Source organism: Mytilus trossulus, chromosome 9 (assembly GCF_036588685.1).
Source record: "Mytilus trossulus isolate FHL-02 chromosome 9, PNRI_Mtr1.1.1.hap1, whole genome shotgun sequence".
NCBI classification, from domain to species: domain Eukaryota; kingdom Metazoa; phylum Mollusca; class Bivalvia; order Mytilida; family Mytilidae; genus Mytilus; species Mytilus trossulus.
Window position 1 is genome coordinate 60909457 of NC_086381.1, and position 13331 is coordinate 60922787.

General features: G+C 31.6%; 1 protein-coding gene across 1 annotated transcript; it reads left to right on the plus strand.

Annotated features, from left to right (window-relative positions):
* The first annotated feature begins 312 nt into the window (after positions 1-312).
* LOC134683189 (uncharacterized) lies at positions 313-4687 on the plus strand. The gene is made up of 2 exons (XM_063542331.1): positions 313-341; positions 2890-4687. The coding sequence occupies exon 2, from the start codon at positions 2903-2905 to the stop codon at positions 4592-4594; it is 1692 nt and encodes a 563-aa protein (XP_063398401.1). The 5' UTR covers positions 313-341; positions 2890-2902; the 3' UTR covers positions 4595-4687.
* Positions 4688-13331: the final 8644 nt, after the last annotated feature.

Genomic DNA, 13331 nt, shown 5'->3' on the forward strand with positions numbered 1-13331 from the left:
ACTTTATAATGTTTGCTTACTTTCTTCATTCTTTAATTTTTTTTGCCTTGTAAGGTGCACGTTAAATCCAGATCCTAATTGATTAGGTTATGAGTCATGCATACTTATATAGCACCGTCTGCTTCACCACTAGATTTTAAAATGAACCGACATACTTATATACATCAATGCTACGTGCATCAACTATCATAACAGTAGGATCAAACAGAAATTGAATAATGGTAATATGCGAAAAACAGTATTTATGCGTATTATACACATTTGAATATTTGCGCCATATATGAGTTTATAAAACGGTCACGTGATAAACTATCTGCAAATAAGGACCTCAAAATAACAAGGTATAATCTCGAGGGTAAAATACAATTGTTTCTACACAATATTAAGATATTATTTATGACAAAACCTGTATCAAAGGTAAGTTAGAGGTTTAGTATTGACTATGTAAAATATAAATAGGCTAACGTGTACGTATTACATGAAGCTACTTTCGTTTTTGTTGTAAATACCGAATGGTTATGACATTTTCATTTTGTTTGCATTTTATGAAGTGAAAAATGGAGGGAATGGATATTATTGAAAATACAAACATTCATGTTTTCACGTTTGCACCTTTTTATATATATTGTCATATCGAGACCTTTCATCGCTTAATTTGGGAATGTGTTTATTGAATTATTGATTTACACAACACATTAATGAGATAATTTACACATGGCTGTCAATAAATACAAGTAGCAGCTTTCTAAAAAGCTTGCCGTGTTACAAAATACTTTATTTTGCCTTGAATCTTTAATTCTTTATAGCAAAAAAATTGTATTTGAGTTCACAAATAAAGACAACAGTAGTATAATGCTGTTTGCAATTAACAAATCGCCTGAGATAAAAAATGGGACTAACTAAAACTGATGGAAGCGCATCAAATATAAACGGAGAATTACGACACAACAGAAACACAACATTTAAATGTAACACACACAGAAACGAACTATAATATAACATTGGCCCTTTTTTTGACTTGGTATAGGATAGTTTAAGAAAAAAATGGTGGATTGAACCTGGTTTCGTGGCATGCCAAACATCCCGCATTTATGGCAATGTTAAATACAGTGATAATATAACATGACAGAACTGTAAAACAAATAAATGGAAAACATATGTAACAAGGTTTGAAATTTTTTAAAAAGTCAGACGCGCGTTTCTTCCATACAAGACTAAAACAGTGACGCATTGGGCTAGGTGGTCGTGTGGTCTAGCGGGACGGCTGCAGTGCAGGCGATGTGGTGTCACGACATCACAGTAGCAAGGGTTCGAATCCCGGCGAGGGAAGAACAAAAAATTTGCGAAAGCAAATTTACAGATCTAACATTGTTGGGTTAATGTTTAGACGAGTTGTATATATATATTTATATTCAAGTGCATAGTTTTTGTAGAAAAAATTGAAAAAGGAGTATGTAAGATTTTACAAAATGGCAAGTTATAAAGTAAAGTAAATTCATGAGTATTTGAATCTCTTATTTTTACTTTCTGTCTGTATATCGCTGTTCTTTATAGGTTTTGTCTTTAGCCTTTGTATCAATCCTTTAGTATTCAACTGGTTTTAACTGTTTGTTCCTAGCTACATGATCGACACGAAAGGATATTGTGTATTTCATCTATGAAATAAAATCAGTACATTTCGTGGCCTTTTTATAGCTGATCGACTATGTGGAATGGGCGTGTCTCATTTTTGAAGGCCATCCGGTGACATATAGTTGTTAATTGTTGGTGTCAGTTGGTCTTTTGTGAAGAGTAATTTCATTAACAGTTCTACCACATATACACTAAAACAAGTCAGATTTTGATGTATGATGTACTTTTAAATTCATGTTCCATATTATAGGTAGGTTTGATGTATCCCTGTACACAAATTATAAGCCAGAATGTTATTGCTTTCGTTCTTTGCTTTGTATTGTGTCTATTAAACGTTTTGTACATAAATTAATGACGTACCATGTCATTTCGAACTCTTTTTAGGTTGTAATGTGGTATGAATTTTTCAATGAAAAATACTGAAAGGTTGATGTTTATTATTAGTAGCAAAAAAATTGTCAAATTAATCTTTTCAATTTATCCACAAGTCAATAAAGCAACAAATCGACCAATACACTCAACGACCGACCAAACCTTTCATACTAAGAAGTTAAATTGTCACTTGATATTATGACATTATAACCAACATAACAAGCAATCCTCCCAAATATCATGTTTTACTTAGAAAATATAGGAAATGTATCAATCGTTTTTAAATACATTTGTTGTAATATATGTTATTTAGTTGTTGTAAGATATGTTATTTAAGTACAAATTGTTGTAAGATATCTTATTCAAGTACAAATTGATGTCAACATAATGTCCTATAACATGTTGAAGCATATTAATGTTTTCATTTATTATACGTTTTGCTTTTTAAGGATTAAACGCAGTTCACATCTTTTCCTTTTTTAAATTTTACATATAGCACGCTAACAGTTCATTTGCCAGAAGTTCTGATATCATTTGGATTAAATAAAACATAATCTGTCGCATGCAACTTTAAAAAAAAAAAAGCATTTTCGGAGTTCCATTTCATGTATTTAAAAAAAGAGACGTGGTGTTATTGCTAAAGACCAACATATCAACCAGTTAATTTTTTTGAATTAGTTTATATTAGCAATCATGTGTCACAACAAAACAGCAAACATCGATATCTTCTTTTAACATGATTAATTAATGTATAATAATGTTGTTATCAGATATATCTATAATCACGAAGGTACAAACTTTTACAAATGGCTTATTTCGCAGGACTTTGTTTTATTAATTCTATATAATTTCTCTAATTATTTATTTCTAAATGTTTCCTTGTAGTGTCGTGATATATATGGCATCCTTCTCCAACAGTTGTGGTGTGTGTGATCTCCGACACATTACCAAACCATCCGTAGTCTGGTGTACGGAATGTGACGAAGGACTTTGTAAAGACTGTCAGGAACACCATAGTTTGTCCAAGTCATCAAGAAACCACAAAACCATTGGAATTGAGGAATACCAGAAATTACCTAGTGATGTACTAAGGATCACTCAAAATTGTGATAAACACCAAGAAAAGTTTATAATTTATTGCCGGATTCATGAAAGTCCTTGCTGTGGAAAATGTGTAATTGAAAGCCACAAAGAATGCCGGGATATCGAAAATTTAGATGACGTCATTAAAAATGTCAAAACCTCAAATGCTGTATACGAGATCGAGGAAACATTGATTGAAGTAGCCGAAAACTTACAGAAAATCCGTCAACACCAACAAAAAAATCTGTCGACATTGAAAGAGAAAAGAAAAGAAATTGAGAAAGATATTCGAAAGACAAGAGCAACGATCAATAACCATCTAGACAAACTACAGGAAGATTTATTGAAACAACTTTATGCCGTTGAAGAAAAAGAGAACTCGAAAATTCGTCAGTTGATGGCTGCATTAGAAAAGAAAGAAAAAGAAATATCAGATAAACAGAGAAAAATTGTTAACATAAAACAACACGCAACGGAACTTCAACTGTTTCTTTCAATTAAGCAAGTCGAAGATGACATATCTAGCAAAGATGATATTCTGATCTCACTACTCCAAGAAGACAATTTAAAGAATCATTCTCTAAAATACAAACTCAACACTGCTTTTCAGAACATCTTGACCGATATCAAAAGTTTTGGAGATATCCACATTGAAGCAAAACCATGCGAAATTGTTCTTACGTGGAGGAAGACCAGACAAGCACAGATAATTGTACCAGTAGTTCAAACAAGATCCATTGAAAATATCAAACTGAAACTGAACAATACAATAAAAAATATAGGAAATCGCATTTTTGGCTGCTGCTCGCTACCAGATGGTAGGATGGCGTTCACTTACTACTACGAATATGCAGTAAAAGTATTCAGCGATTCAGGATTTAAAGTCTTCGAGGTCAAGACGCCATGCAACGCGTTTGATGTAGTGTATATCAGTGATAACAATGCATTAGCTGTTACATCTGGTGGTACACCGAAGAAATGTATTACCATTATAGACTTGGAGAAGAAAGTAATAAAAAAAACAATTACACTCGATTCGTATAATTATGGAATAGCACTAAATGATAATCGATTAATTTGTTCTGGTTTAGACAAAGGGATACACATGATCAATCCATGTGACGAGTCTACAAGTATCATAGTCAGAGAAAAAATGCCAAGTGGCTGTTACATTGCAACTTTTGGAAACCAAATATATCAAACAAACCGTCTGGTTCATACCGTTACTTGTTATAATCAGCAAGGTAAACCGCTATGGACTTTCCAAAACGAAAGAATTCTGAATTCTCCCCTAGGTATTGATGTAGATACGAATGGTAATGTGTATGTTGCTGGATTTGAATCGAAAAATGTTGTAGTTATCTCCCCTGACGGACAACAACATAGAGAATTATTGGGAACAAGTGATGGTCTGTCAAAACCGTTGTCACTTTGTTATAACAAATCAAAGAATCAGTTGCTCGTTTCTAACTATGAAATCAAGGCTCAATTGTTTGATTTTGTTTGAAACTATTACTGGAATATTGCTTCTTTCATTAATGTATTCTTCTCATTGTAGATATTCGTGTCGATCATTTTTCCTCGAAGTGCAGTTTTTTTTAGTGGTTTTACTTTTTACGTTTGAATTTATAAATTTTGTGATGATTTGAAAACAAGATAACTCAGTTGAAATTAGATAATGTATATGTTCATATCCCCAGCTATGACAGTTACACATTGTTATCATTGGTATCGCATTTTGTAAATGTATGTCCATCTGTCAACAATTACTTATCATGCATTCATAGAATCCCGGGAAAAAACCTGCACTACTATTGCAAATGTTACATTTACGTATATTTTAATACTTATTCGTGTTTGTTACAAATTTCAATTATCAACATGCATGGTAAAGACAATTATACATACAGTATGAACATTAACCTAAAAATTTAGACAACCGTCTATAGTACATGTAGATATGAATTGAATAAAAAAAACAAAAAAAACTTAAATGTACATTTGTCCATATGGTTCATAACTGTTTCTTTTTTCTCGTTTTTGAATATAGATTAGACTGTTGGTTTCCCGTTTGAAAGGTTTTACATTAGTAATACGCTGGAGATCTTCATAATTTGCTGTTTGATGTGAGTCAAGGCTCCGTGTTGAAGTAAATAGACCTTTAATTGGTTACTTTTATAAATTGTGACTTGGATAGACGGTTGTCTCATTAGCACTCAAACCACTTCTTCCTATATATATATCTATGTATTGAAACATCACTCACACTTAAAATAACTCAAAAGATATATGGAAAGCCAATTGTATTTGAATAAAGATATCACGAGTTAATGTCCAAGATATTCATAGGTTGAATTGATATAGTTAGTATGATACAAAATTACGACACTGAAATTGGAATGTAAAATTTACTTAATTTAAGTAATTATACGGAATCGTAAATGTGACACGAAATATCGAACGGGATACTTACTTTATTAAAGATAATCTCTTCTACATAAATTGTGTATCGTTTTAACTAAATAATAGGGTTTTTCGATGTACATGTATATAATATACTGAAAGTCGTTGGCTAAAATATCGTCTTTCAGCCATCATGCTTTTCTGCGGAGTTAGCAATGCAGGACCCTTAACAAAACGTACTGAACGGCTTGAGTTATGTAAAGAATGATAACATGGGACATAAATTATAGACAGGTACCAACAAAAAGTACTTTATCCTGCAATTGGGTGCTCTACTATACAGATACAACCCTACATATATCGCTATGCTGTATCTGTATACTATACAGATATTGCTTTCAAGCTCCGCCCACTGCCGGACTGAGTATTGTTTGAACCTGCGTGACCTCAATCGCATTCCAATGACGTATTAATTGCGAATTAATGATTTCTATTATACGTTCTTTTTGTTTTCAAACATTTCTTTATAGCAAAAATAATCAAATTTTTTCATATTACATACACATTTGAACGACAATCTTTTCCACGATGACAACTATCGATTTCAAATCTTGAATGCGTATGATTGTGTAACAAACAAACCATGTCAATTTCAACATGCATGTTTGGTGAATGTCGAGTCTGAAGCGTAGGACAACTCGTACACTCCTGTTTCAAATTGGACATTGTTTTGTTATTTGTTTTTACTGTTGAATTTAGTTGTTATGTTAAAAAAGATAATTATTCACCCTGAGCGATAAATTATTGTTGACCATTCGAGATTCTTTTTTGCGAACCCGTCTTCAACTGAATGTGTGATTACTGTATCGTATTACTGCACGCGCCTCAAGGGATTTTAAATCGAAAATAAATGCAAAACATGCGTTTTTATGTCTTTCAACACACAAATAATATACAGAATTAATTGCAAAAAAATAAATAACTTAAGTGTCTTAAAATATCAGCTGTATCTGAACTCGGCTCGAAACAGCTGTAATTGCTCGCCAAAAGCTCGCATACACCTGGTTTCCTAGCCTCGTACAAAAACAGCTGATATTTAAAGACACTTAATAGTAATGGTCTATGAATTATTGTTATACGTTTTGACAGTCTCTCATAAAGATACATTGCCTAAAAAAATATGGCAGCCTGCAACCCTTTCTTCCCCTGAAAAAGTACTTTTACATCACAACATATAATCACAGTGTATGTAATAATCAGGTGAACGGAGTTTTCTTTCCAATATCAACATAAGGCAGAAAGACACAAAGTATTGATCTAGGTACACATGTAATAAATTTAGTGTAAATATATCATAACAGATTTACAAAAAAAAATATACCTTCGTCACGTTCGTAATCACTTTGTCAATTTAATTGCGTATAAATGTACATTTGACTTGTGCAAGTTCTTTTGATAATGAGAACAAGTTCAAATGAGTGGATATTAGCAAACGTAGCCAACATTAAACTCAAGAATGAAAATAAGAAACAGAATACTGCTGTATAATCAGGTTAAAAAGGTCATGAAAACAATGTGGAAATTTTCAAAAGTGAAAACTAAGATACTTAGTAACCCAGACATATGGAAGTCTATAAAAGCACTCGAGATGTGTATGAATAATTGAAAAAAAACTGCCACGTTCCAGACTTGGTACAGATATTTTTCGAATACAATTGTGTGTCAAAAACCTATAAAAGTGAATGATCAAATTTCGTTCTTGAAGTCTTAGTGGTAAAATTCAGTATATGTAATATTCTTTTTTTTTGTTTTTTTCAGTTTAAAGGACAACCTTTGATATCTATAATTCAAGAGACACTGTTTCAAATCATATTTTTATTTTGATATCAGCACATGGTAAACTCCTAGACGTCCCCTAGTGTTTCTGATGCATCAAGATACCTGTCTCTTCTACCTATAACTCGCATCGCATTTTATACTAAATAATATTAAAAACATCAAATATCCGAAATGAAGATTTTTTTCCGGGATATGTTCAATGTAAGGAAGTTTAATACAACCATAATCGAAAAACAATGAACAAAATCGATCATGTTGGTTACTGATATTTATGTTTTCAATTGTTGAAGTTTGATAAAAAATGTTTCTCTTTATCTAAGGTAAAAAAAAATCCTTTGAAAGTGTTTAGTGATACGTATCAGATCAGCAGAGGTGGTTCACACTTCACACTGCTGATACTGAACTGGTTGCAACTCTCATACCAAAAATATGTTGTACTGTTAAAACAATTCAGCGAAGCATTCTGAAGCACACATCACGTCTTTTTAGGAACATCCACTAGTTCTAAATAATGAACAGTATGTAGTTCTGTGTCATTACATTTTGGTATTGTCTGCACTTCTGTATGTTCATGTTCCAGTTGTTTGACAGAATGGGTATATCTAGACGCAACCTTGGGAAGTTTCGAAACAGAATACGTGCTACTGCTCTGATGAAAGTTTATTTTCGTGCAATAAAAGTGTGTCTCCTTTCTTTCAGTAAATGTTGTGTATGGATGGAGGTATCCAGAATTTTGAATTCTTGAAGACAACACTCCGGACCCGGATGTAGTGTCGTCACAGATAACTTGTTCAATGATACTTTCGGATGAACGATCAATCCTGGTTATTTCTTCTTCGTTGGTTGAATTGTCATTTTGTTCTGCAATTGTCTTATCTTGCTGATGTTGTTTTTCTTTACGACAGCATAAAAATATAGAAACAGCAGATACATTCAATATAAGTAATCCACCAAATCCAATTGTATACACATAAACTTCTCGTTCAGAAAGACCTGTTCAGTTAGAATATAATATTTAAAAGATTTTTACATCAAAATGAATTAATACATATCCGAAGATGTTATTCCAGAAAATATGTCGGGTATGCACACAAGTATCTACAGATTAACAGTACAATACTATTGTATCTAAACATATCTATTTTTTTGTTGTATTTGTTTTGCCATGCATGAATGTATCTTGTTTATGGTTGCTTTGATATGTTTTTTCTTCTTTTCTAACCATGTTCTATATCTTGTTGTAATTAATTCTAAAGTACTATCATTATATTTTGTTATTTGCACAATTAGATAAATCAGTATCAATTTCTGAACATAAAATATATTTTATTTTGTGCGGATTCAAATAACATTTTTTTTTGTAAACAACGAATTTGAGTGTTTTACAATGGATCATTTTCTACATTTGAAAATGCCTGTTCCAAATCAGGAATATGACAGTTCTTGTCCATTCGTTTTTGATGCGTTTTGTTATTTGATTTTGCCATGTGATTATGGACTTTCCGAATTGATTTTCCTCTGAGTTGCGTTACTTTTTACGTAAATGATTGTTTGTTGATGAAAACTAACATAAAAGGAAATACAAATCTTCCTCAATCCACGAAAACTATCAAAAATAATCCACAGTATCAGGGGTATATTGAATGACTTTATTTCGTATAAATAAGTGTTCATACCTTGATTTACGTTACATGTGCTTTGATTAACCTTTGTCTCAATATTATCTTCGTTTGTTATACTTAAAATACCCGGCGTTGTTTTATCTGAAAAAAGGAAAGGGTATTTTAACCACTTGTAATATCTAAATGTATGCATGAACATGCACCTTTGAAGTTCTCTGCAATTTCTAATGAAAGTTTGTACGTCTAGACTAGTTCGATAAGGATGGATCTTGTCTTTTACACGTAAAGCGTTCGCAAATCATCTGATACCATTTTGTGTCATCAGCAACCAAAATAGTTTGATAATTGCATTATTTGGAAACGTACAGTGTTTGGTTCGTTTAACTAAATGTTTAATGTTCTTCAATATTTAACAGAGATTGCAAAATATACAAAATAAATCCTTACAAAACGAATTGCATTTACAAGGGGCAAATATCATATTCAAATTTTATTAAGTTTTAATAAGATACAAGTACATACGATTTTATCATGCGAGGCCGTGCGGGTATGAAAGGTCACACAAAAATGTTATCTACTCTAAAATAATATCTGTTGTCGAATTACGTACACACTGAAATGTTTGACCTGTACAAGAATATTTACTCTTTTGGTATTTGGTGCGACTGTCATACAAATGAGAGGTTTCGCGCTATAAAACAACGTTTAATCCACCATTTTCTACAACTGAAAATGCCCGTATCAAGTGAGGAATATGACAGTTGATCTCCATTCGTTTGATGTGTTTTACCATTTGATTCTGCCATTTGATTAGAAACTTTCCGTTTTGAATTTCTCCGAGTTCAGTATTTTTGTGAATTTGCTTTATACTCTATGGGAATCAGCATGTCATCAGTTATTACATTACGTCTCGTAATATATGTGTTTCGTACAATGATGTATTGCGTATACGTACTAACTAATCCAATTATTACAGTTTCGACTTTAAAAAGATGCTTGTGTATACTCCATTTATTATTTAATGTATACGTCTATGTTATTATGTAAACTTAGTTTTGCATATTCGTACCTTTGTGTATGAATATTGCAGTTAGAATTGCTTTTGTCTGAATATTGTCTCTGATTTTCTTGTCAAATAAACCGGACGTTGTACTTTCTGAAATGAAATAAGAGTAGTACTGTAAATTCAGAAATTATTGCGTGCATTTATTATTTCGATTTTGTCATTTAAGGCTTAAATGCGATTTTAATTTTTACGATTTTGAGAAAAATCCTATTATATTCATATAAATTATTTCAAAATGCGAGTTTAAATTATTGTGTTTACAACTCAGTCGCATTTTTCGCAATAATAAAAACCTCGCATTGATTTCTGAATTTACAGTATATGAACTCATCATAAATACCAGGACTAAATTTAGTATATACGCCAGACGCGCGTTTCGTCTACAAAAGACTCATCAGTGACGCTCGAATTCAAAAAAGTTAAAAAGGCTACATAAAGTACGAAGTTGAAGAGCATTGAGAACCAACATTCCGTCTGAATACTTCTTTGTTCTATATAGAAAAGTCTAAGAAGACCAAGGGTAAAAATTAAAGTAAACTCACACTCAATTACAAGCACTTTTTTCTTTCTAAAATACAAAGTTCTTCACTATCGATATCGGAAGACTTACACACTGGCATAGTTCAGACTTTTATAGTACTCTATTAATGGTGAAAGAATCAAAACATATGTTACATGTAGAACATAAACTGTTAGTGGTTCTTTTAGCAAAATAAAAAATGAACAGAGAGATGGTGGATAATAAAGGTTGTACGACTGTGCCCCCCGCAGAGCTATAAAAAAATCAGTACATTAACGGGTTTTACACGGACTCTTTTTAGATGATACACGGACACTTTTCTTTGAAAATAATCACTCGTGCATGATCAGTGAGTTCATGGGCACTTTAACTTTCAAATAGATTTGAACTTTTTTGTTCAAAGACTTATTTCCTGTCTTTTTATTGAACAAAATATTTACGTTAGCATCAATATCTTTTTTCAAATATTTTCAGTAAAATACTATTCATATCGGTACACTAAGGCATTTTACATTTAAGTTAAAAAGGGGGTATGGTATTCTCCTTAAAAAATTATGATGGTCAAGTAGATGACAAATTAATGTTTTGTATGATTCCTGATTTTCCGAATACCATAAATAGTGCTAATTTAAACAAAAACATTTGGATGATGGCGTTGAAAAGTAAATAGTTAATATACTCAAAAAAGAACAAACCGCTCCCTTTATGAAGCAAATAATTCGGTCAATAAATGCTTTCTGCAATATATGGATATGAATAGTATTTTAGACAATGCTGAAAGTAAAGAAATGATAATACTGACGTGTACATTTCAATTAAAATAAGACAAGAAACAAGTTAATAAATTAAAATCTTATCAAAAGATAAAATCTTACATTAAGAAAAAATCTATTTTTCATAAATATTTCATTCACTAATGAAGTAGGAAATTCATTCTTGAAATACATTTATATTGTTATCGAATTTATACCAGTGGCGGATCCAGGTCCAAATCCAGGAACAAACAGGGGGTCCAACTATAAATGCATTGATCATCCGAAAAAGGGTTGTTTCAACCACCCCACCACTGAATATTAAACTAATGTATTTGGCAACAAACGTTCGATTTTTACGTTTTTTTTATAGGGGGATGGGGGGATTGAATGGCACATCCTGCATTTTTTCGTCAAAAAGAAAGATGACAGCCTGTTTGTCTTAAAATGAATTAGCACCCCCCTCTTTCACCGCTTTCCGTTTCATCCTTAGAAATCAAACGTTATCCTACTTACCACTGAAATATTTCTTCAATATATTACTTTTTTTACGAAGTTTCGTTTAAAAAAGTCTTAAATGTGTACAACCTTCATCTTTTACTTGAGATAGTTCTTTTTTTCATTAAATTATTAGATTCCTGATTTTTTTTTCATGAAAAAAAATCTCGGTTGAAGGGAATGAAAAAGAAATGCGTTTACACTATAACTTACATTTACTGCTTTATGGCTATCTATTAAAGTTATCAAATGTTTGATCTTGCAAAATGTATTATTACTTTCTTTCAACGTCGTACAAGTTAGATACAAACAAAAGTAACAAAAGACACAGGCCGGAATCGACCAGCCGAATAGTTTTTTTGCAATTGTAGTCAGTGACTACTTGTGCAGAAAAACTATCCAGCAACGGGTGGTACCGGCCTGTTTCTTTATTACCTTTGTATTTTATCTAATACAAAATTAATACTTATAAGCGAATAATAAACTGACAATGCAGTGGTTTAAAAAGGAGAAAGATTATCAAATAAACACACAACAGTACACAAAATACAATATAGAAAACGTAGACTAGCAACAACTCTACAAAAAATAGAGGTAAACTCAGATGCTACAGAAAAGAAAGCAAATTCTGTCACACATTTGCCATTCGTCGTGTTTCTCGTGAATTTGATTTATTGCTGTTGATGAATGAGAACTCAAGTAATTCCATTTCATTATTCAAAATTGTATACAGACAGATACCAGGAATCAAAAATTAATTTCAAGAAGCGCGTCTCATTAGTATGACTCATTGAATGATCCTTAATAAAAACAAATATACAATTCCGAAATCAAAGACAGAATTTTTAATGAATTCAATTTGATGTTTGAAGAGTTTTAGGTGTTATAAATTCGCAGTGTTTTGGTTATTTTTTTCCATTCTTAACAATGAATTGGAATTCAAAAATAGATGTACATACCCATGATACCGTGACGGTAGATACGTTGTCTAAATGTTCCAATCCAATAAGATACGTTGTCTCCTGAATTTGGAAGTAAACTATCGTTCAGCATGTTGAGGTTCATTAATTTACTTTGCAAGTTTTCACAATAGTGCTTTGCCATTGTGAACGCCAATTTGTCTTCAACAGGTTTATCATCTATAACAGCAGACGAAAGTTTATATAAAAATTCTATCATACAAAGAGAGGAACAGTAAATAAAAACAATCAATTGTGACAAAAAGTGTTGAAAAGCGACACATTTTATCAAAGGTCATAACAAGTGTTTTTGACCAAAAATATAAGTGTGAAAATTGATAATTGTTGAAGCTTTTTTTAAAATATCTGTGCCACACCCTATATCTAGCATGATCCATGTTTATATAGTCACAGTTTTGAATGAAATCAAACAATAATTAGAAACATACATCGATTAAATGAAATTTCAAACATGTTTTTACATTTTTTTACAACTTCTTTTATAAGAAAATGATCTTTTCCTTTTGTTATCAATTAACAATCAAATGTTTTTTTTTAAAGTAGAATCACAATGGTGTTAATACT